Source organism: Fulmarus glacialis, unplaced genomic scaffold (assembly GCF_000690835.1).
Source record: "Fulmarus glacialis isolate BGI_N327 unplaced genomic scaffold, ASM69083v1 scaffold19626, whole genome shotgun sequence".
Taxonomy (NCBI): domain Eukaryota; kingdom Metazoa; phylum Chordata; class Aves; order Procellariiformes; family Procellariidae; genus Fulmarus; species Fulmarus glacialis.
The window spans coordinates 27421-51039 of NW_009217854.1; the positions used below are offsets into that span (position 1 = coordinate 27421).

At 42.3% G+C, this 23619-nt stretch overlaps 1 protein-coding gene across 1 annotated transcript; it reads right to left on the minus strand.

Annotated features, from left to right (window-relative positions):
- Window positions 1–1442: 1442 nt before the first annotated feature.
- CEP63 (centrosomal protein 63kDa) lies at window positions 1443–21955 on the minus strand. Its single transcript, XM_009579847.1, has 14 exons — window positions 21912–21955; window positions 19991–20171; window positions 17936–18031; window positions 15572–15697; window positions 14584–14697; window positions 11916–12149; window positions 11514–11659; window positions 10568–10702; window positions 9814–9928; window positions 7734–7931; window positions 7199–7285; window positions 5006–5211; window positions 4129–4435; window positions 1443–1601 (listed from the first exon to the last, which is right to left on the minus strand). The coding sequence occupies exons 1-14, from the start codon at window positions 21953–21955 to the stop codon at window positions 1443–1445; spliced, it is 2148 nt and encodes a 715-aa protein (XP_009578142.1).
- Between the last annotated feature and the right edge of the window lie 1664 nt (window positions 21956–23619).

Below are 23619 nucleotides of genomic sequence, written 5' to 3' on the forward strand. Positions count from 1 at the left end.
GCGTCCGAAACTGCCTAGATTCAAAACAGGCCGATAGCAGCTTACACAGCAGCTGCAATTACGTCTGCCATACAGATGAATCTCACTTGTTTGTGGGTTCTCCTCCCACACAATTTCATTTCCAGTTCCAACTACTCTCTTTTATAAGAGCTGTGACCACAATCAGAATTCAGCCATTCATTCCTCAGCTATTTTGCAGTACTTCAAGCAATGTGCAAGGCAAGATAAAAACTCCAGGTACTATACAAACAGTAAAGGGCAGAAATTGCAAGAACGAGGAAATATTAAGAAATTCCACTAAAGGAAAATTAACTGGAGAAAATACAGGTAGCCTAAAGGAAAGAGGAATTATATTCCTTGTTCCTTGAAGAACGTAGCTACTCTGGGTGGGAAAGGATGGAAAAGGAGTTGATCAAAGTTCCTGATTGTTGTGGTTTAACCCTAGCCGGCAACTAAACACCACACAGCTGCTCGCTCACTCCTCCCCGATGGGAGGGGGGAGAGAATTGGAAGGGTAAACGTGAGAAATCTCGTGGGTTGAGATAAAGACAGTTTAATAGGTAAAGCAAAAGCCGCGCACACAAGCAAAGCAAAACAAGGAACTAATTCACCACTTCCCATTGTCAGGCAGGTGTTCAGCCATCTCCAGGAAAGCAGGACTCCATCACGCGTAACAGTGACTTGGGAAGACAAACGCCATCACTCCGAACGTCCCCCCCTTCCTTCTCTTTACCCCAGATTTATATGATGGTATGGAATCCCCCATTGGTCAGCTGGGGTCAGCTGTCTCAGCCGTGTCCCCTCCCAGCTTCTTGTGCACCCCCAGCGTCTCACTGGTGGGGTGGGGTGAGAAGCAGAAAAGGCCTTGACTCTATGTAAGCACTGCTCAGCAGTAACGAAAACATCCCTGTGTTATCCACACTGTTTCCAGCACAAATCTAAAACAGCCCCATACTTCATAGCTACTATGAAGAAAATTAACTCTATCCCAGCCAAAACCAGCACACTGATGAGAAGGCAAGATAAGCCGCAGGAGATACACTCTGCATATTCGTATGAACAAGAAAATAGGTGGTTTTCCATTTTGTTTTATTTCAATGCTTTTACCTGTTTAAAATATATTTAAAATACTTTACATTAAAATTAGCAAATGGTTTGCTTCTAAAAAACACCATAATCTCTTTGTGAGTATACAAACACATACCTCTGATACAGCTTTCTGACCTACAGCAAGCTGACTAAAGTGTTTGTGTAATACCCTCCATCACATCAAACATGTTAGAGAGGAGTTTCCTTTCCTCGATATCCAGCCTGCTGATTCAGCTCAAAGTGGGAGATACAGCCTCTCACTCAAGCTCCATTCGCAGCTGGTTTGTAGGTACCTCCCCAGTCGCAGTTTGGAACCATGTAAGTAAACCAGCATTCAAATTCAATAAGAAACATTACTCCTGGTGTCCAAATTGTCTGACTATCTTTTCACTCTCTTTTTTCAGTTCCTCAATGTGAGCATTTAGGCACTCCACGATGTGCTGGGATCTCAGTTCTTCTTCTTCCAGGTATCTTGCAGCTATCGATCCAACTGAAGCTGTAGGCAGGGGGCACTAAAGGGAAACAAAGGGATATCAGGTATTCTTTCATTCCAAGCTTCAACCAGAAACACTACTGATCCACAAACCACGCACCAAAGGGCTCTTGTATCATTTCTACCCTATTGGGCAAATTAAGCACTCAGGTCTCATGCTTGTATCATAGGTAAATGTCCCTCCCAATAGTCTCCAACCAACAGTGAAAACCTCCCAAGCCTTTGCCAAAACTGTAGGGAGTAAAATCAGTGCCTCAGCATGCGTAACTTTTCCATTCCAGCAGCTCCCCTTTCAAAGGCACTGGGGGGCTAGAGCCAAACAGAAATAAGCTCCCCATGTGCCTACATAACTGTTGCACTTCACAGGTGGAACCCTGACCCCAGAGGTATCAATAGGAATTGACTGTTTACTTAGGGGAACTGGAGTTTCACTTCAATTACCAGCCCCTCCACTTCAAATAATGAGAGGGAATGACATGGCATGTTCAATCATAGCATAACACTAGAGAAGGTCACTACAAAATACCAAGGGTTTTGCCCTGGGTGTGTTAGAGCAGCCTCACACTTAAGGTCTACATCTTGCTCCTTGTCTTCATAAAAATCTCAGTGAGCAGTGTCACCTCAGAATATGGTTCCAGGGAAGGTAAAGAACTGCCAGACTGGACCAGCACTGGGGATATCTCTGCTTTCTTTTACATACCTCTTCTTCTTCCCTGAAATAATGGGTTCCTGGTACAATCCCACAGGGAAAGTACAGACCAAACTCCCATTGCAGCTCACAGAACACCACTTCAGTTCAGCTAGCAATGGTCAATAAACTACCCCAGATTCTTTCCTTTACAGTCAAGAACTATTCCTGCTACTCACATCACTTACCCACAAGTTCTTAACTTACAAAAATAACATTGTAAACTAGGCTTAATTTACGAGTTGATGAAGAGAAGCTTCCTGCACAGGTGCTGGCAGGTGAATTATAAAGTTACTAAGGGGCTGCTTTCCATTACAGAAAACTTGCCTCAGTGTCTTGGCAAGAGAACGTAACTGGTTATTTCCAAATCCTGGAGTCTCATGGTTTTCTGGTCTTCCATCAACAGCCAGGAAAAATGGGAATCAGAAAAAAGGCTGCAGATAACAAGCAAATCTCTCCCACCCCACTACTGCCTACTGATGAGAATTCTCTTCTCTTAATGTTAAAGGAACTGATTTAAAGACACTGGAGCCTGACCATAAGCAGGGAGTCCCTGCCAACACCAGGAGAAATATTTGCATTTCCTTAGAAACCTTACTTCTACCTCTCAGAACAAAAAGCAGCACATTCTCTTCTACTAAACATCAAGCCCTAGAGCTTCTCAGACCCTAAAGTGGAACTGTTTGCACTTCAGTTCCAATCCTGCAATCTGAAGAGTTTCATTTAGAATACTACAGTTCCCTAAGCTCCCAGGGTTTGTTTTCTGGACATGCCCACAAGCTACTTTAGTCTTGAAACAATCAAGACCTATTCTTGGTAGTAAACCTCATCAAGATCTACACACATGACAAGCCTCCACTTATCTGTGCATCAGCCTTAGAGACTCTTCTCTGGGCTCCCCACAAAATAAAAATAGCTGTTGTCACTGCTAACAACACACAACCAGAGGAGAAAATACACCAAAGACTGCTAGTGGCAGCACGTCTGGAGCAAGGATCAGCACCGAGGATCCTCCCCTCCCTGAACTACTCCAGCCATGTCTGACCCAGCGTATGACAATTACTCTCAGTGTCCCTCTTCCACTCCCCTCCCTGCTCAAGTCAGTCTACAGCCTGGTCACTGCAGCGGGTACTGGGATATACGGTCTTAAACACCAAAGGAAGAAGTGATTGAGTCCAAGTTTTCTGTATCTTGGGTAACTGCTCCAGCAGCTGAGCTGAGGTAAGAAGACAGAGGAAGTGCCAACAGTGCTTCCTACTAAAAAAGTGTGATCAGCAACTGGGAAAAATAATAGCCTCCCCTTGTGCAGTGAACCACCGATTTCAGGGTTTCCTATCAGCTGATAGTGGCTTTAAGTGCAGTGTGCTGACTACTGCAGTCAGAGAAGTCAAACTCACCCTGTGCATTACAGTGAACATAGATGGGCAGCACCAGCCTCCAGATTCACCCAGAAACCGTATGTTGAAATACTCTCTACATCCACTCTGAGCCTCTACTACAGACCCAAGCCAAAAGCTGAAGCAGAATTCTGACGTTACAGAAGCAAGTCATGGAACACACGGATGTACAGCACCACTACGGAGAGAACCATGAGCTTCTGGAATTAGCTTAGCAGTTACACCAAACACAAAGCCCTTCCCCAGAAAGTTCTGAAGAATAACCACATGGCTCCCACCGTCCAAGTATTAACCATCCAGCAGTGTTTTTTCCTCTCTATTTAACATTTGATGTATGCTTATAGAATCATACACACCATGCAGCCAGACCATACATTCAGAAATCTGGCTCCTTTTACCAGATGAGAACCCAGCTATATGCTCAGCTGTTGAATAGGAACCAGCTTCTATACACTGCTTACCAAAGGCACAGATTCTCTCTGATGATTTGAGATGGACTGCTTAGATGCTTCATCTGCAAAATCTTTCTTTCCATCCAGCACATGGAGCAAAGAATCCGTTCCCAGCAAGGCGCCCAAAGCAAGTGACTCCGTGCAGTTCTTCCTGCTGGTCTGGGTGGGTAGCTCACCCGTCTCAGGGGTCACAGTTCCTATTTCAGCAGCCCCCCATCTCTGGGGCTCCCCTTGATGATGCTGAATAGTCCCATCAGGCTTGTGATGTATTCTCTCTGCTTGTTTATCATGTTTGTGCTGTGCTTCCCGAGTTGTCCTGGAAGGTGGGTTTGAACACATAACTGTGTGACAGTTTGCCTCTTACCAGCTGAACTTCAGCAACAACTTGCTCAGAGATAACAATTAACACACAGGTTACTAATAGCCCTGGCAATCCAAACTGGCTCGTTTCCGTAGGACTTCCAGATGCACATCCAGTCTCTAGGGAATTCTCTCTCACTCTTCTGCTATTGTAAATACCAAAAACCACAGTATGCATATCCTAGTACTGCAAAAGAAAGGAGCACAGCCACCTGGGCCAAATCTAATCCCTTCACCGAAAAGAGCACAACCTGCTTCTCTATCAAAGAAAAAGGCAAAGGCAGTCAAAAGACAGTCAAACACTAGCTGGCTTTGCAGAACGCAAACCAGCTGGGACTAAAAGCTATTGCACTACTTAAAGCATAAAGGCAGATTCCAAAAGAGTCCTTTGTGTTCTCCCATATGTACTATGTGCTGGAGATAGATACTGTACATAAAGCAGGTCATTAAAAACCCACACATCCCCACGCCTTCTGTTCTCCTTCATAATGAGGAAGCAGCATCCTTGGGGTCATGCAACACTCACCTGTACTGCACATCCCTGGCCTCAGGCTCTTCGTCTTGCATCTGCTGAGCAGTGCCCTCGGGTTCATCCTGGCAGACCTGCCGAGTGAGCTCCAGTTTTGCTCTGGCCTCTGCTAGATCCTTCCGCAATTGCTGATTCTCAGATTTTAATTTATTTAGTTCAACAGCATAGTCTTCACTGAGTGCTCTTAGGGTGACATCTTTTTCCTAATAGACAGAGAAGGGCTGAAGTCGAAACTTCTGATTTGCAAGACACCATAGCCAAATCCAAAGCAAAGGCCAGCAAGCAATTCCTTAAAGCATATCCTCTAATCCCAATTTTGACTGGCAAAATTTTCAAGGCTTTCATAAGAGCAAATCAATTATATATGCCTTATTGTGTCTACATCCAGACAACCTGTGCTGATCTGCCTAGGAAAGGAAGTCTTTCTCATCACTGGATGCTTTTGGAAACAGGAAAATATAGGCCAAGAATAGTTCAGATGTATCTGCCTCTGGCCTTGAGATAATGAGGACTACATGACCTCGAGTTCTGCTCCAGCTATGTATTCTAGGATTCCCTGACTTATCTCAGCTAAGATGCAAGCCTCTCAGCCAAAGCTGGGAACACTCAGGTGGCACGCCAGTAAACTGTCTCAGTCCGAGCAACTCTCCAGGTATCAGAGTAGCACGCTCTGCAGATACTTCCTACGGGTGTGAAGAAACACATACCCCAGCGGCTTAGCTGTTGATGAGAAGTAACCACTCTCAGGGAGAAACTACCTTCCATGTGATCTACCAGCAAAGCTATTTGCAACAACATTTCTAGATCCCCTCACACAAATTAGCTTATGGTATTAATTACGAAAGGCTGTGCATACACCTCCCCACCTGGGATGACCCATAGCCCTTTAGAAACTTTAACCGGTAAAAGTGAATTATTCTTTTTCTTTTTGAAACTCTGATCAACTTGCTTCTCCCCATCTTCTCCTACGTGGATATAATTTCTATTGTTTCTACTCCTGCGACATTCCCACTTCCTTTTTGCCAATTCTATTAAATTTAGATGCTTAATTCATTCTCATCACTGCTGTATCTAAGAACTTTCCAAATGGGCAGTAGAAGAACCTGGCCAAGATCGGTCGGTAGCTCCTGTGCCATGGGGCGTTTTTCTTTCTTTTTTTTTTAGAAACAGGTTTCTTGCTTTGCACTTTGCTATCAAGTTTTTGGTAAGTCAGGCAGGCAAAAGCCCACCAGGCACTTCAAGCAGAAAGTAATGGGCCTTAGGTCATTTCAGTCTCAAATCAGCCCTCCAGAAAGCTTTGGTTTTTCGGTGTCTCACCAGCCACATGCTTTTGTTCAACACTTTCCCAAGAACTCGGCACATTTGACAATCACCCCAAACTAATATTAAGAGCTGAGTATTTTCTTCCCACAGAGCTGACAGGATAAAAGCTCTGATGATATATTCCCATAAGGTTTTCAGCTGTCTGAATCCAGTCCTTGCCCCCTGTGAGGGATCCATTCTGGTTTATGTGAGACAGAACTTGCAAACTAGCCATTTCCTCCTTCACGCAGGCACTAAAATGAACCACCCTCAAGGTATTATTCCTGCCAAGACTGCACCTCTTCCATGCAGGCTCCCCTTCTCCCCTCTGAACGAGCTGCCCTCACTGAGCCTCAAGAATGCCACATCAGCAGGAGCCCACCACAGTGCCTCTTCCCAGCGCATTGCCCCAAGGCGTCCAGCCCATATTCCCAGGCTGCAACCTGCCTGTGGAGTGCAAGGGATAGCCCTGCTGAATGGCTTCGCACCAGGAGGGGAACATGCTCTCACCCCAGAAATTGCAAGGACCAGAGCAGTTACAGCTTGAAGACAGGTCAAAAGGACATCAGAGATTTAGAATTGGACGTTTGAGGTAAACCAGCATAAAATGGAAATGTAACAAATGTACTAAAAACGATGGGTCAGACCCCATTGAGAAGAAACTGATATGAGGGCTCTGTTTCTGCAGATCTCCTCACCACTCTGTGACTGAACAAGATGCTCAGTATTTCTGGGCCTTATTTCCTCACAAATTGCCCCTTCTGCTTGGGTTTTAAGTTCACTGAACTCTACCAAGCGTTTTGAGAGGCTTGGGAAACGACTATTATTGTTCCCAGGTAGGGGACACACAATGCTAGCCCCTTCCCATCTCCAGTTCCTAATGCATACCTCTAGCAAACCACACTCTGTTTTTTCCAGCATCTCTGATAGATGACGGTTTTCCAGCCTCAAGGTTTCCAGCTGGACCAGAATTACCTGAGGAAACAGAGGCAAACAACAAACTCACAAAAAAAGAACACAACACATGCCCACAACACCCTACAGGCATTTCCCACCCTCAATTCAAGCATGAGCACAAAGCAAGGTTTGGGCCATTAGTTCTGCAGGGACCCTATAGAGAAGGCCATACAATTAACCGTGCACAGTCATTTACTTTAGTTTTCAAAGATGTCATCATCCAGGCCTATTTAACATGAGTGATCTCAAAGAATTCTGTGGGACTGCCAGTTACAGGTTTGAAAAGAAGCTGCAAGACAGATTCAGTGAACACAATAAATTAGAAGATTTCATCAGAAGGGTCTCAAAGTCTTTGTTCAAAGGCTGAAGAGAGAAGGAAACTATTAACATAGCTAAAAACTAGGGTGGTATACCAAGCCTTCAGATCCCTTAAAGAGACAGCATAAGAGTCTTCTGCCTTTTTTACCCTGTGCTCCACCGCTTTCCTCTCTGCTCTTTCAATCTCTGTTCTCAGCCGTTGTTCTAGGTCTGACGTGGAGCCACTTGCAGATGCAATTGTGATGTCCCGCTGGTGTAACTCTTGTGTCAACCTGGAGATTTCCCGTTTCATCCCTTCTAGCTCACTGCTGTGAGTTTGTTCAGCTTGAGAGAGCTGCTCTTTCAGCTGGAGGAAGATATGCACACACCACCCACGAGCTTTTAAAAGATGTTTCAGCAAGAAAGCAAAAGTATTGCACGTGGTAATGTGAAATCTAAGTACTGGAAAACAAAAAGCTCTATGTAACAAGCCCTCTGTGCATGCTTGTCCTTCTTGATTGAAAACCACCTCATCCCAATCCTTTTCCACACCATAAACTGCCAACTGGGACAAGACGTAAGTTATGCTGTGGAGTACTCGAAAAGACCCATAATTGATCAAATCACAGTCTCTTCAGCTCACCATTCTACCTCTGTGGCCAACAACAGATACCTAAGGGTTTACCATCACTGGGCAAGCACAGTACACTTTCATAATATAACCTTGCAATTTGCCACTCTGCCTTCCTGAGGCAGAGATGGTTTCTTTAAATAGCTCTAGCCAGACTTTTCTTCCACTAATTTGTCCTAAGACTTCTGAATCGATAGTAGCAACTAAAGTTACCCATGGCAAACTTCCACAAGCTAGCTATGCACAGGGTAAAAATATACCTCTTTGTTTTCCTAACTCCATTTGATGACCACTAGTCCCTGCATTATGTGAGAATAATCATTCCCTATTTACTTTCCACATGACAGGCATGATTTTATTTTTAGTATGTTCTATCTCATTTATCTCTTTTCCAGCTTGGTAAGTCCGATTCCATTCAGCTGTTCCTTGTATAAAAAACACTCCATCCTTTTGGTCATCTTTTTCCATACCTTATCTTGTTTTATTCAATCCTTTTTGAGATGGTAAACCTGAATTGCATATAATATTCTGGTAGGCGCACCGTATATTTGTTCAGTGACATAACAGAACAACAACATAGCATAATTTCTTCCCTAGTATTCCATTCCATTAGCCAGAAATATTAGCCACCCAAACGTCCAGGATTTTTCTGAGAATTACAAGCATTTTAGAAAATTGAACCAGATGATCTCTGCCTAGCCATGTAAATACTATACATATGGTGATTTATCTGCACGTCACCTCAATGCCTCCCAAGTATATAAAATAGAAACAACCATAATAAATCTCTCTTTCCTCCCCAGCAGCCTGTAGGAGATTCATTTATTGTGTGGCTGTTTAAATGTGTAACTAAGCATGCATCTCTGGCAAGATCTGCCCCTCCGTACATTCCAGAATAAAGGATGAAAGACTTTCAGAGAAGTGAGGTTTTTCACTCAAGTCCAATAAGGTTTCTACTCTAACCATGCACCAGTGAAAGCTCTTGCCCTAACTGATCTAGACCATTATTAAAAGTCAAGCCTTTTGGAGGGCTTGCCTCCCTGGCGTACACAGAGCACTAGGGCGAGGTTCTCATGGCAGATGAACTGCTCCCCTTCTTCCAGACCCTGGTTCATGTCTAGGTATCAAGCCTGAAACAAACTCCCTTATTCACATACGGACTAAAGCACATTTGAAGCCCTGTCTCAAGTGCAATAGGACATATTACAGCAAAACCCATTCCCTCCCTGTTCTCAATCCTGTTGGAAGCCTGTATTAGGCTTAAACTCAGGATTCCAGGCCTTAATTTCTTTGCATATTTGCCCCTCCAGCACTAATTCAAGTATCTCCACACTGTAGAGAAGTACTGCATGATGTAGGGGTAGGCCTAACAGATGCTCACAAAGTAAACTGCACAGCCATGTATAGAAACCTGAAAACTCATCCTCTCAACTCTTCCTTTGTCAGATCTGCTCCTTACCCTTCAGCATATCACTGCCTCCACAACACTCCTGGCCTTTGATCCCATTTGAAGCTTTGCTAACTGTGCACTGCAGTCTGTGCCGAGGCACATGACACACACGGGAACGGCTGACTCCACAAGTGCCTTTCCCACTCTCCAGGAACAAAGCGACATTACCTTTTTAATCTCTGCCTTTGACTCAGTATGGTGTTCTTCCATTGACTGCAGCTCTTTGATATTCTCATCCAGCTCTTCACTCAGCTGTACACACCTTGCGTTTGAAGACACCAGGCTGGGTGCCAAATGTAAAACTACAGATTAGAATACCCCAAGAAGGAGGACATGGTCAGAGAAACTTTGATCTTCCAAGCAGTCTCCTATGCCCGTCATAACAGAAACTGGACTCTTAACCTAGAAGTTCCTTACCAATCCTTTGGTTTTGTTTACCAAAATAATTTCAAAAGAGATCAGTAAGCTGATCTAACAGATAATAGCTGTTTCTTGTTTGTTTCTTTACCATTCTCAGATTACAAACTTCCCATGCAAACATTAGTCTGAAAACCACAAACTTGGAGAGGAAGACTTGTTTATAATTCTTATTTCACAGTAAGGTCTAGATCTGGTTCTTACCAGCTGACTAACAAAGCCTCCTTAACCTATTACCAATGAAGGTGCTAAGCCTAAGCAAGCTAAAACACTGAAAACACCGAAAACACCCACAGTGTGCAGTGAAAAGCAGTCAACCAATTAGCAAAACAGTCTCACTATTAAACTGCAAAATGAATAGCATTTGATTTCTTCAGCCCTTTGATATTTAAAATAAGCCTACAAAAATCAGTGAGACTGGTTAACTTGATGAATACAACATATTAGGTATTATATTATTATCCAAGTTTCATTGCACATCCAGGGGAAGCAAGCAGAGGGCTACCTGTTCTCAAGATGAGTCACTTCTGACTGTAAGTGCTGTTCCTTCTTCTGGGCAACATCCAGCTGAAGTAGTATATGCTCCAGCTCCAGCCCAGGAGAAGACAATTGTTTCTCTTGCAAGCGTTCCTCCAAGGCCCTAAGCAGAAACATGAACTTTAATCTCAGCACAGAAACGTCATGTCTGAGCTCACTAATACGGGGAACATAACCACCATTTTCTTAGAATTCTCTGAAAAATACATAAAACCCAACACTAGGTGACACCTGTGTGCACTGTGAATAAGCAAACATACTAGCTGGATGACAGCCCCCTATTTAAGTTCAGGCTGATTAAAAAAGACTACATCCTATTTTGATGTTGGCCTCCCCGATCTAGACAGTCTCCCTGCCATTAGTAGACATCCAGCTTGCAAGAAACGGTGTGGCTGTTAGGTAACATATGCCAAAACCTTTTGACACAGCCATCAGAACCCTATAGCTTTTGCATGTTACCAGTGCAAAAGGGGAAGGCCAAGATGATTTTGTCACATATGTAGTTACTTTACCAAGACCCTAATCTGACACCATTAAATTGGTGAGAACTTTCACCTACATTAATAAGAACACTATCAAATCCTGAAAGGCCTCCAGCACTTGACTGAAAATGCCTGGGGGAAAAAAAAAAAGCCAAAAAGCTCAAAAGCCCTGTGCTGCATCCAGAAACCTAGCTGAGTAGAAAGCTGATTCCTTCCACACTCTTCACTGAGTATCAGTTGATTTCAAAAGCAATGCAATTTGGCAAATGCTGCAAGGAAGCACAACACTTGTGAGAAACTAGCGCGTACCATTCTATATATCAACCAATACAGATGCAGCTGTATGAAAATGCTTCTACCATTCTCAGTGGGAGAACCTGGAATATAGATCTGGATTCAAGAGCATAAGTACCAGTGAGGCACAGATGCTACCTGATGAGGAGTTCTTTTGTGCAAAGAGTTTCAGTCACCCTGGCCAGCTCTTTCTGTAACTGTTCCTGGTGCAGCTTGGAGCTGTCAATGAAATCTTCCTGAGATTGCAAGGTGGCTCTAAGTTCCATCTTCTCATCCTGTAGCACCTGCACGGGCGGAAGAAGGAACAACTGTTGCAAGACAGACCAAATCAGTTTGTTGCAAGGTGAGAGGTTGATCAGATTTTTAAGGAACCCTTGGAAATACTGCAGAGCACCACATGGGTACAAAGCCAGCTTTGAGGTCAATCATGAACTTTACAAAGGCTCTAGAAAGAGATGGGAGCTCTGGGATGAAAAGCCTTTCTGCTACTTCTCACAAACACTGCTTTACATTCAGTTTCCTAACAGTTCCTCCACTGACCTCTAACATTTTCTGGGATTGCCTTAATTCTTCTTGAACTTTTTGCTGATCTTCCAGAATCATCCGATTGTTTTCAGTCAGGTCGTCCACTCTCATGTTAAGCCTCTCCACCTCTAACTCGTTGGCACAGATAGCATCGTTGGCCCTCTCCAGCTTGCTGGTTAAGTGCTGGATTTCCGATTGGCTAGCCAGCTCCACCGACTCCAGAATCTGCTTCCGATTGGCAAGCTGAGTCTGCTAAGAGCAATTGGTTTGCGTTAAAGCTTAATTATAAAAAACACAGTATATCAAAACTACATTCAAAACAACTACCGATTTCTTTGTGTGACAAGTTACATTCTCAAAGTAAGCAGCACTACCTTTCAGGGAACTAGGGAAAGTATCGTTCCAGGGTTACATGATGGGTAAAACTTCTGAGGGCAAACAGAATTTAAAAAAAAAAAAAAAAAAAAGAAAAGGCGGCCCTCTGATTCCAAAAGGGGTTCAAAAAGAATGGGGGAAAAGAGGATCTCAAATCACTCAAGTTGTCCGAGCATGAACTGTCTAAGAACAAAGCTGCCTACTATTTTTTCCTCGTTAACCTAAGGCTAGACCAGGAGAAACGGCAGCATATAGGAAGGTTTGCAAATACCATATACAAGCTAGAGATTACCTAATCGTTAATTCCACACCAGGACAGAAAGCAGCTCTTGGTGCACAATGAAAAAAAACCACAACCACCAAACAGATCAAAAACCGAACTGGGTGTAACAGTCAATTATGTTGTGCTTTATGCAGTAAATATCTCGTTCTAACAGCTTGCAAGAATGCTCATTTTGAATGTTTCATTGTTTTAATGGCAGACAAAAAAAGTTATAAGGAACATATGACTAGCAAACAATACATGCTCTATTATTTATAGGCACAATACTTTATTCCATAGCATTTCTTTCCACATAGCTAGCTAGTGAAATTTAACAAGCCAGCTCTCATATAAGCTTCTAAGAATATTCACTTCATATATTCCCTTTTTGTATAGTACCTTATAATTTTTAAAAGCTGAAACAAAATATTTGAGTAGTGCTTTAGTCCCAATTTCTAAGAGCAGCAATTCCTGCCAGCTTGAGAATCACCACATGCCTTGATTTATTGCCTGACACATAATGCCTCATAACTGAGAAAACTATAGGAACTGTGCATTTGGAAAACGATGGTATAATTTTGATTACAGTCTTTTCATTATTTGAATAGTCATGTCAGAAAAGGTAATCAGAAAAAGGGCAAGAGTTTAAACTACAGCCTTTCTCCACCCAAGAAACCGGAGTACCAGACTGCCTGAGTATTTATTTCTGCATTAAGAAAACATTTAAGCTATGTCTTATTTCCAACCACAGAACATGCAGGACAGCACAGAATTCCAAGTTTCACCTGCTGACTTTAAAGGCTGCAGGTGTTAGAGGAAGGTGCTCATCACTGGGTAAGAATGCCAGGCTTCCCTAAGCTGCACTGAAAGATATGAGGGGAAGCCAGCTGAAAGAAAAGAAAGGGGAAGTACTCCCATGGTGACACATCTCAGCTTGACCTTGTGCCAGAAAAACCACCAAGCATACAAAATGCATAGAAACATCCAAGGCAAAAATTTAGCACTTTCATGCTGGGCTTTTCAAAGAAACTGAGGATTCAGGCAGTCTGTTCACAGTACCTATGCACCTAAGTCACCTACACCGCTTAGGAAAAATCTCTGCAAATTCCTGTTTTTCTGCTGCACAGTAAGAAGAGTTCCTCTGCAGTCCAGTATACCAGCCCGCACTCCAAGGACACATCTGTTCTCAGACAATTGAGCTATCAATGATACAAAGACAGCAGAGCAGCAAGACCTTCTGCTGAATGACTGTCTCTGCATTTGTAGATCTACCAGTGTCAGCCTCTCACAAAGCCCCTGTCAGAGCCAGCTTCAATCCTGTCATCACAAGCTTCCTCCTTGCAGGAGCTTCCACTCAAGAGCAACTCAGAAGCCCATTAAGTGTAAAGCCCCCAGCAAGAGCTTCTTATCAGTGTCTGATGTGATTGTGTCAGTGTGACTTCACAGCTGTGCTCTAGGTCAATTCATCTTGCTCTGCTGCAGCACCACTAACTCACTGAACAATTAGCTTTTCAGGAACAGCAGCCCCACTACTTGTTGCCTTTAAGAGACTTAAAAAAAAAAAATGGGGGGGGGGCTGAAAACTGCTGTTACTTCAGTAGTTTGCAGAAGTATCTGTCATAGGAGACTATTTTCCAACATCACTCTCTGAGCTGGACCTACAACGTACGTATTTAGCTACTGGCAGGTACACAGCTTTGAACTAGACAACATGATGTAACAGCTATTTTAAAGTGTCATATGCTGTGGTCTCTGTCTCCTAGGGAAAGCTTCATCCTACTATCTTCTCTACTAACTGGAGGGGTGGCAGGGAGAGCTGCACGAGGTTTATCTAACCCCTGCTGACAGACTCCAGATCTTTTTTCCATTCAGCACTTATACAAGTAAACCTTATTCCACCGGGACATTAAAAGTCATTTCAATGGCAACCTAAACTGAGAGATTCAAGCCTGAGAGATTTCATTAGTCTCTCCCTCTTCCCCCCTCCCTCCCCTCCCACCTGCTGCCACAAACAAAACAAAAACTTTCAGCACACATTAATTGTACCTGAATGAGCTCAGACTGCTCAGCCAAAGCCTTCCTCTGTGCTTCCAGCGATGCCACCTGCTGCTGGTAAAGCAAGCGCTGCTTCTCCCAGTCAAGTGATTTTTGACGAAACTCCTGCAAGGACAGCAGGGGTGGCTTGGAGCAGTATGTCCATGCAGTTGACAAGAAGGCCCCCTTCTAGTTCATATCCATGTTTGCTTTCTCTCTCCACCATATCCTCATGCACCTTTCCCCACAGCAGGGAAACCATTAGCCAGTCATTTGATGCACCAACTCAGCAGTATAAAACTCCTCACATACTGTGCTTGCTGCATTTCTTTCCCTCTGAGTTAAAACGTCAGTGTCAATTATTGCTATTTACAAATGTTAAGTGCTAACAAATTCATAGCTAGTTTCATGGATTTGCTGTCAGAGGTTTAACAATTCAGACTGGCTTTAGCTTCCAAAACACACTGCTATTGAAATCACTAAGATGACAAGTATGAACTACAGAATTTTAATGCTAATCTTTGCTCCAGAAATTGGACACTACATCAGTCAGATGTGTTTGTTAGCCACATCTTCAGGTTACAGTAGAAGAAAATGGAGTGCGGTTAAGCTCAGCATAGCAGAAAGATTAAAAGACGAGACAGGGTTGAGAAGTTTGACACGTAGCTCCCTCCTCCTCAAAGAAGTGAGATGACAACCTCACCACACTGGAATTCATTCCATTCACATAATTAATTACTCCTCCAGCACCTTCTTTTTATTTAGTCTAAGAATAAGAACAGCAGCATAGTTTATCCTGGGTACTCAGAGGTCCCAATGCAGGAAACTGCCTTTATTACACAAGCAGTTGAGAAGAGCTACACCTGGAGAGTAGATGGAGAGTCCTTTGTAAGCATGATTCATAGTCCACTTCCTAGTTGACTATTCAGTCACCAGTAAAGCCCAGAAAGTCAGTTAATACATACAAATTCTGGCTGGCACTTGCTTTTTCACTACATACCTCCAGCTTCCTGGTCAGTCGGCTCATTTCAAACTGGTCCTCCCCTTGTCTCTTGTTAGCCTCTCCTCTAGCTTCTCTTATTTGTTTCTTCTGCAGCTTCTCATAGCTCCTCCTCAGCCTGGACAACTGCAAGGAATACAGTGAAAGAGACAACTTTGTTCAAAGCCCCAAGGCAAGAATTAAACAGTACTTTGAAAGAAGGCACACAAAATGGCTTCACACAAACAATTCCCCTAATCAAGGCCACACAGCTTGCAAGTGAAGACTTCTATTTGTATAATGAGCCTATTATACCAACAGGACTGCAAAATATGCTGAGTTGTATAAGAGTAGCAAGATGCCACTGAAGTCGTGACAGCAGCAGCTCTAATTAGACCTCTGTCTTACCACTATTAAAACATGACTAAAATTGGGAAGATGGAGGTTTACATGTAGCTGTTAATGCAGCAAGAGCATGGTACCCCTCTCTGTACAGGTGGCTCCCCGCCACAGTAATAGCAGGCAGTACCTGTGGTTGATCTCCTCATACAGAGGGGCACATCACACCACACATGGGGTGGGGGGTAGTTCTACACAGAGGTGCAATTTCCTAAGTGATTAAAATACACTTGTGAAGCTCAGGTAGGAACTGGAACTCTTCTGCTTAGTGGGAGAAGGAAGATTTGAGAATTGCCATAATATCAACACTACTTCATCTGTCATTTTCTGCTTAGATACACTATGTATTTCACAATGAGTGGAGAATGCCAACAGAAAATATCACTCCTACGCCTACTGCTAGAATGCTGAAGTCGTATCAGAAGCAGACTTGACATTTAAATGACCCTCTGTGCAAATAATCACTTGCAACTTGCACGGAATTTTCCATCTGATGAGCTTCCCCCCAACTCAACTATTAAATAAAAAGTTTCCAAATAGCCACATGAATTTGAGAAGTCATCATTCCCATTTTACTGATGGAGAAAGCTAAGTCCATGGATGAACAGAAGGACCATGAGAAGAAAAAACATCTGAATCAAGACCTTATGCACTGGTCACAGAAGGTTCTCCAGAGACCTGGGTCAAAGTACTTAGGTGTGTTCAAGGGGAATGGACAGATGTACAGGCTTACAGTTAATATACGAACATCTTTTGCCAAATGCATCAGGAGATTACAGGTTTATTCTTTCAACAATCTCAGTGAGTTAGACACTGTACCTGTAATTTTACTGGTAATGGTGGTAAACCAAGACAGAAAGAACTTCCCCAAACAGTACAAGAACAGAGGACTGAGGAATATTGGAGCTTAATGTCAACTACATTAATACTCTGTGGGTAAAATACCAACACATTGCAATTTTGGCCACAACACACACACTGTATTTCAGCCTTAGCAATTTAGGCAGATCTGCCAATGCACCTCAGCTTTGCTTTGCAGCTTATCCACAATTCCAGTGGGAACATCTAGTGAATGAAGACTGTTAGTCATACTGAATAGCAAGGTGTTTTAAATGAGGACAGATGCCTTCTGTCGTCAAAGCAGAGACTACCAAATTAATTTAACTTACGGCTTACAGTGACCATGAACTAGGCCCAACCCTCCAGAGAAAACAGGTCAATGTTCTACTAGCTGTTCACGCCATTTAACTCACTGCTACTGACAAGCAAGTGGAGACAGGCAGAGTGTTAAGGCATAAACATGGAATGCTGTTATACCACCTGCAGGACATTCCACATGTACCACCTTGCAGTGAATAAGAAGCTTTTTGAGATGAAAGCTCTGAAATTATTTTCAAAAAACATTTTCTAAGTATACTTAGTTTTTATTAAGTATATTAAGACTAATTTGCCTTGAGAGAACAAAATCCTTACTAACAAAATCAGAGTCAATAGAGCCGAAAAGAAGATGAGACTACATACCATTCTCATCTCTTGACCTCATACGATCAAGGCCAGTTACACCACCACCGTTTTTTAATTTCACAAAATGCTGAAGGAGCAAACTGCTGCTGCCTGTACCCACTGCAACTTCAGAACAAGCACTATGGTGACTAGGATGGGTGAACACAGGACATTTTTGCAGTAAACTTATGCAGATGTCTAACACACGAAAATTGCACCAATACATATACTACACATTTCTACTCCAATAGTTTTCTGTTCAACACGAAGTTCCTCCGAAGTGAAAAAAAACAGGCCTAATGAAGCATAAAAATATTACTTTGTCTACGCTCAATGCTCTTTTTTGTAAGAACACAAACAATAAAAGAATGGAAAGTTCTAAAACCATGGCATTTAAACAAAAGCAATGACACAAAGTCTTTCACCTATCAGATCATATATCAACTGGGAACCAAAAACCAACCTTCTCTTTTTGCAACTCACCTCCTCTTGAAATTTCTTCAGCTGTTGTTCATATTCTCTAACCATGTCCTGTTTAGCCTTTTCCATGTCTTCTACCTGGTGACGCAACGTGCCAACCTGAACGAAAAGTTAAAAAGCAAGTAAATAAAACAACAGAAGTGAACTTTATTGTCAGTAGGTACTGGGATTAGTTTTCATTTCATAAATATACATTACACTAGGAGTGGTAAATGACTATTAAAAGATCCTAATTCTGTTAACAACTGCACGTTTCAATGGGGTCACTCACTATGAATCAGATTAAGTCTATGCCTAAATCTTTGGTAGGCTGGGGCCAGAACTGCTTCTGTTCTGGCCTCTTGTTCTAAGCCAGTTTCTGGCTTTCATTTTTTGGGATGAAACTGACAGTTTTGGCTTGTGTCAAAAGGCTATTTTTATCTGGCATCTTCATCAAATTCTTCATAAACATGCATTATGATTTCAACCTATCTACCAAGAGAAAAGATGGTCATGTCATTATCTTACTACGCTCAGGTGAAAGAGATTCCAAATAATACATGGAGATGAGGGGGACAAAGAAAGAAATGGAGCTTTGAAAGTCATGGGAAAGACTTCCCTTACATTGATTCAAATACTCCTGTGACTCATTTTTGTCTTTTTTTTTTTTTTTTTTTCCTTTCTCCATCTTTTTCCCATCCATAACCCAAAGTGGCCACCTTTCTAACTGCAGCTCCAAAGAACCGCAAGCCAACAAATTAAAATTAAAAGAAATCATCACAGAAAATTCATATGATTAAACCAAAAGCACAAATATACGCCAGTAGTGACTTTAACCATAGTTTACAGTTCAGTTTTGAAATCAATGTTTGCTTTTGGTCATGAGAAATATTTCAAAAGTGTCTTGAGAAAACACAGTTGATAACAACAACGCTAACCTACAGGATAAAAATGACAGTTCTTGCAAATGAAAATCCTGTGGCATGACTCCAGATTTAGTAACTCTGTAACAAAGACATTAATTCCAAAACTTACCATGCGGACCGGTAGAAGTACCTGACCGTATTAACAAGAAACCACAAAGTTCTTAACCCACGTTGCTACAGCCTGTCACGCTTCTCTTTATTTTACTAGATTCCACACCAAATTACTAAAAGTTACAGCAGTACTTGGGTAATTTTGAGGATGTAACAGCTGTAGTATAGTTGTACAGGCACCCAAAAACCCCAACGGTTTATGCAGTTATCAGCTGGCTTTCGACCCAAGAAGTCAAAGCAACTTTGTCAGAGAGTTGCCAAAACACAATTTGTAGTGAAGAGTGACGAAAGCTAGGACACAGCAGCTATAAATATAAACACTTTCAGAAAAAGTCAATGATCTTAAGATATAGCCGCCGAGACTCCTGCTGGTTTCCTCTGACCCAAGAGAAGATACATCAATTCATTTGCACGAGAGAAAGTTTATGGTCTGCGTCTTATGCAAAAATTTCACTTACTGATACTTCTCCACCAATAGAGAAATTTGGTGCATTTCCCCCAGGCCTTTAATTAAAGGCTACAAAACCTGAGCTGCATAAAACAGCCCTTGGAGAATCTCCCAGCAATATCTTGGTGTAGTTTACACTACTAAATGCCCTTTCTACCAATGACTGCACGTTGCTGGGCTGTCAATTACTGTTGTAATTCAGCATCTCTGGGTTCTCTCTAGAAACTCTGACAATTCAGTCTGTGGACTTCTACCAACCCTTAGGAAGTTGATCACTCGACTTTCATTGAATTATGAATCAGACACTTTGTTCCAACAGGCTCCTTTGTAAATTCTATTCCTGATGTCCAATTATGAGACAGGCTCCTGTTTCGCTTAGCACAGCTATTTGCTAAAGTTAAGCCCTTGTTTTGGCTTAGCATTTAAACATTTGGGGGGGAAAAAAAAAAAATCAAACCTGATGAAACAGTACCCAAAACACATGTCCATGCAAAGTCAAACTCTGAAATTCAGGCTCAGTCTTTATATTGTATTTGTAACATGCAAAACACACAGGTTGACACCAATGAGGAAACTATGAACCTGAGGTAGTACCTCCTTATATTTTTCCTGCAGAGCGGCCCTGGCAGTGGAAAGTTCCTGCTCTCGAACACTCAGGCAAGCTTCCAAAGCCTGTGTCTGTCCTTCCCATTCAGATTTCTTGTGAGCCACCATAATGTCGATCTGCTTCATCAGCTCCTGCAGCTCAGCCTCACAGGAAGTCAAGAACCCGCCGCTGGAAGGGGAAGAGCTTGAAGTTACAAAGCAGGCACCACCCAGCACAGGTCCAGCGTCCCATACCAACAAAGTTAGCAGAACAAACCAACTTGCACCAAGGGACCAACTCTGCACATGCAGTGCTCTGAACTCTATGCAAATAGGCTTGCAGAGATATATACTTAATACTTACACGTTCATCCCATTCTCTAATGTAGTATCTCACAAGTGGTACGCTCGTATCACTGGGCAGAGACCTAAATTTGGCAACGACCAATGAAGAATACTTGAGAAATCCCAGTGAGAACAAATGACCTACGCACTTTAAATGTAGGGGTTTTGTCTTCTATTCAGAGAACCATTACAAGCACCTATAAACACTTATCCCTTTGTCTCGGTACTATGCACGAAGTAAACCGGAGCATGTTTTATCCATATTTTGTATTTGCCTTAATTGCTCTCCAGGCAGAGGCATTTTATACCAAGTTTCAGTCACCAGAGAAATCTTACAGCCAAGCTATCAGCTCCTGAAAACAGTAGTTTATCACAAATGCAGACAAACCCCTAAGTAGAGGGGGTTGGATGACAACATGATAATGAAGAATAAAACATTTGCAATCCATTAGGGAGAGCATGCTCCCTAGCGATGCTGCAATTTCTAACTTGGTGCAGTAATTATTGAAGCCAATTCAACTATCTCCTCTAAAACGTCACAAGCTGCTAAGCCAGGAACAATATTAAGGCTTGCAAGATACAGTCCTAGAGGGCAGTGAACTCTATGATGATCTTTACCCCTTTAATTTGCCTGTCAAATAGGAAGCACTGAAAAGAAATGGAAATCAATAGGTTAAGGGATTGAAATTTCTGTTCCCCCAGAGCATATGCACACTTCACAACTTGGCAGTTTTTCTATAGGGAAATAAACACTTCTTAAAGGAGCCAAAATCATTTAAATTTGAAGTTCACCCTTGTCCTGCGAGTTAACCAAAAATTAGCAGCTATTATGCAGAGCAAGAACATTTCCTTCATAGCACCTGCTAACATAAAGCTAAGTCTAAACTTGACTTCTGCAACCAGTTATCTGACACCATATCTACATAGAAGATTCAGTATCAGTAAACTTGAGTCACATTCTCAAAGATGACCATGAAAATGGCATCAGTGACTTTGTTTCATGCTTGTTTAAGACATAAAACATTTTTTTCCATTATTGGCACTACAGTCTCTCTCTGGGATCCAAAAGTCTACATACTTTCACCTAAGACAGAGCATCAAGGATTCTTCAGAGATGAATGGGACTCCGCAGTTTCAACACGAGCAGGAAATAATCAGATGTTTTCAATAAAAACAGATAACAAAGTCATGTCTCATTAACCTTGCAAGGCTGCTACAAAAGAAAAAAAATTATTCACACCTTTAATTACTACTGCTCCTGATGTTAGCAGATAAGAAGGGTTTACAACAACAACAACAAAAAAAAGAGGCGAAGTTTTCAGGAAGACGTAAACTTAAAATTCTAGCAATTAAGACAATAATATCTCATAAGGGATTACTGCAAAGCCAGCTCACCCAGTGACTTTGCTCCTGCACTAGCTCAAGGCCACTGCACACTGTATTTGTCCACCAGCGTGCGCTAGTGAACAAACTCCAAAGCCCTTATTTAAGCTTTGTCTGATACCAGAGGATTTGATCCTGAATGAGAGGGAAGGTTAGTACTTAAACTATTACGAGTAACTGGTGTATACTGTTGCATACATACCTCCCCTGCCCATTTCTTTGCATTCCTTCCAGCAAAGCCTCCATCACCAAATCCTGGTGGCTTTAGCAGCTAGGAAAGTACACAAAGGCAGCAGTCACGCACGGCAACGTACAAACAAGGCTACTTCTCCATCCAACTGCAGAACAAGCAGAAGTCCACAGAGGAAACTAGTTTAAAAAAATTACAATTAGCACACAATTGCAGATGAGGAAAACAGCAGTCACCTTCGTGAACTTAAAAGCCAAATATCCACCAAATAAAGGAAAACAGATTTTTCTACCAAAAAAAAAAAAAAAGACCCAGTGCAACCATTCAGCACTATCAAATCGCAGTGATATAATCATGTGATCTAATGAACGGAATAACTCAAACGGCAGCAGGGAAATCTGCACTTCAGCAAACGGGCGAACTCAGCACACTGGGACTGGCAGACCTGCCGTCTCCTGGGTGCACCAAACCGCGGAGGATCAGCAACACGCGGGGACTTCCAAACAGGCCAGCCCAAGATCCACCTCTGGCAGGGGCATTTTTCACTTCAGAGAAAAACCATAACCACCTCGTAGGAAGTAGCAGTAAGAATCTATCCATAAATCAGGTCTCTCCCAGGTCTCCATTACAGACTAGGTTAAACAGACTACAGTTTACAATCGCATTCAGGACACATTGCTAGTTTATATGGTTGTGAGAATCTTCTTTTAAGATAGCACTAACTCTTTAAAAATTCCTCTGGTGCCTTAAGCTATGAAAATAAGTTCCTCAGGTTTACAGTAGCAGTACATTATCTTAGTTAAAAATGACATCCTTTAAGTCATGAACACATGTATGCATGCATATACATAGAAGTTTCACGTATTTGTGAAGCAAGAAAGGTTTACATTAAAAGCAAAAATGGGGAATAAAAAAAAAATGAAAGTTACCATGGAACCACACCAGGAAAGCTATAATTTATTTCAGTGGCTCCTCCATGAAACTGTGGCTCTCTAACAGAAAAATGGTTAAACTCATTCTGAGGATACAAAACTACACTTCAGTTTAACTCTGTGGAGGTATTCACACAATCTTCTTCCAAAATATGTACGCACTTTCTCAAGTACGTAGAGATGGATCCTCACAACACCTTTCCTCAAAGATTAATATAGCATTATTAAGCAATCAACAAAAGGGGGAACAGATCACAGACTGTGAGACTTTCAGAAACGCAGTCTCCATGTTTCTTTCAATTCCATCAGAGCTTCTATCCTGCTCCTACAGCATTTTAAAACTATATCCAGAGATTAAAGCCTGTCTTTGGAAGTTCAGCTGTATTTTAAACCACACATGTACAGAAAATTTCAGAAATGTATTTCACTGAGGGGAAAAAAAAAATTTCCTATCCCTATTCTGATAGTGTTTTATCTCTCCTTGGTCCTGTCTGTGCTTAACAAAATTCAATCAGTATGCAGAACATCTTTGTTGTACTGCTGATGGCAGAGCCGCTGATCCCCAGAGCTGCTGACAGCACTCCAAGAGAGTTCTCCAGGTGGCAACAGTGGACATTAGCCAGCAGCAACTCCTCTGTTTCATTCTAATCACACCTACACAGAATCGATTTTCAGTGGGCAGCAGAGAGATTTCATTGTCCACCACAGAGAACGTCTGCTAAAATTCAAAAAGAAAACCCGGAGAGCAATCCAGATCCTTTATCAGCAGCTCCTTCCGTGAGAGGTTG

Bases quoted from the DNA above. Each gene is read 5' to 3' on its own strand.
- CEP63 (XM_009579847.1), bottom strand. From the start codon at position 21,955: ATGGAGGCTTTGCTGGAAGGAATGCAAAGAAATGGGCAGGGGAG. The intron at 18,032-19,990 runs GTACTACCTCAG...CTTTTCGTTCAG, and splicing joins TGCAGGAAAAATATAAGGAG to GTTGGCACGTTGCGTCACCA. The intron at 4,436-5,005 runs GTGAGTGTTGCA...CCCACCTTCCAG, and splicing joins GCCAGGGATGTGCAGTACAG to GACAACTCGGGAAGCACAGC.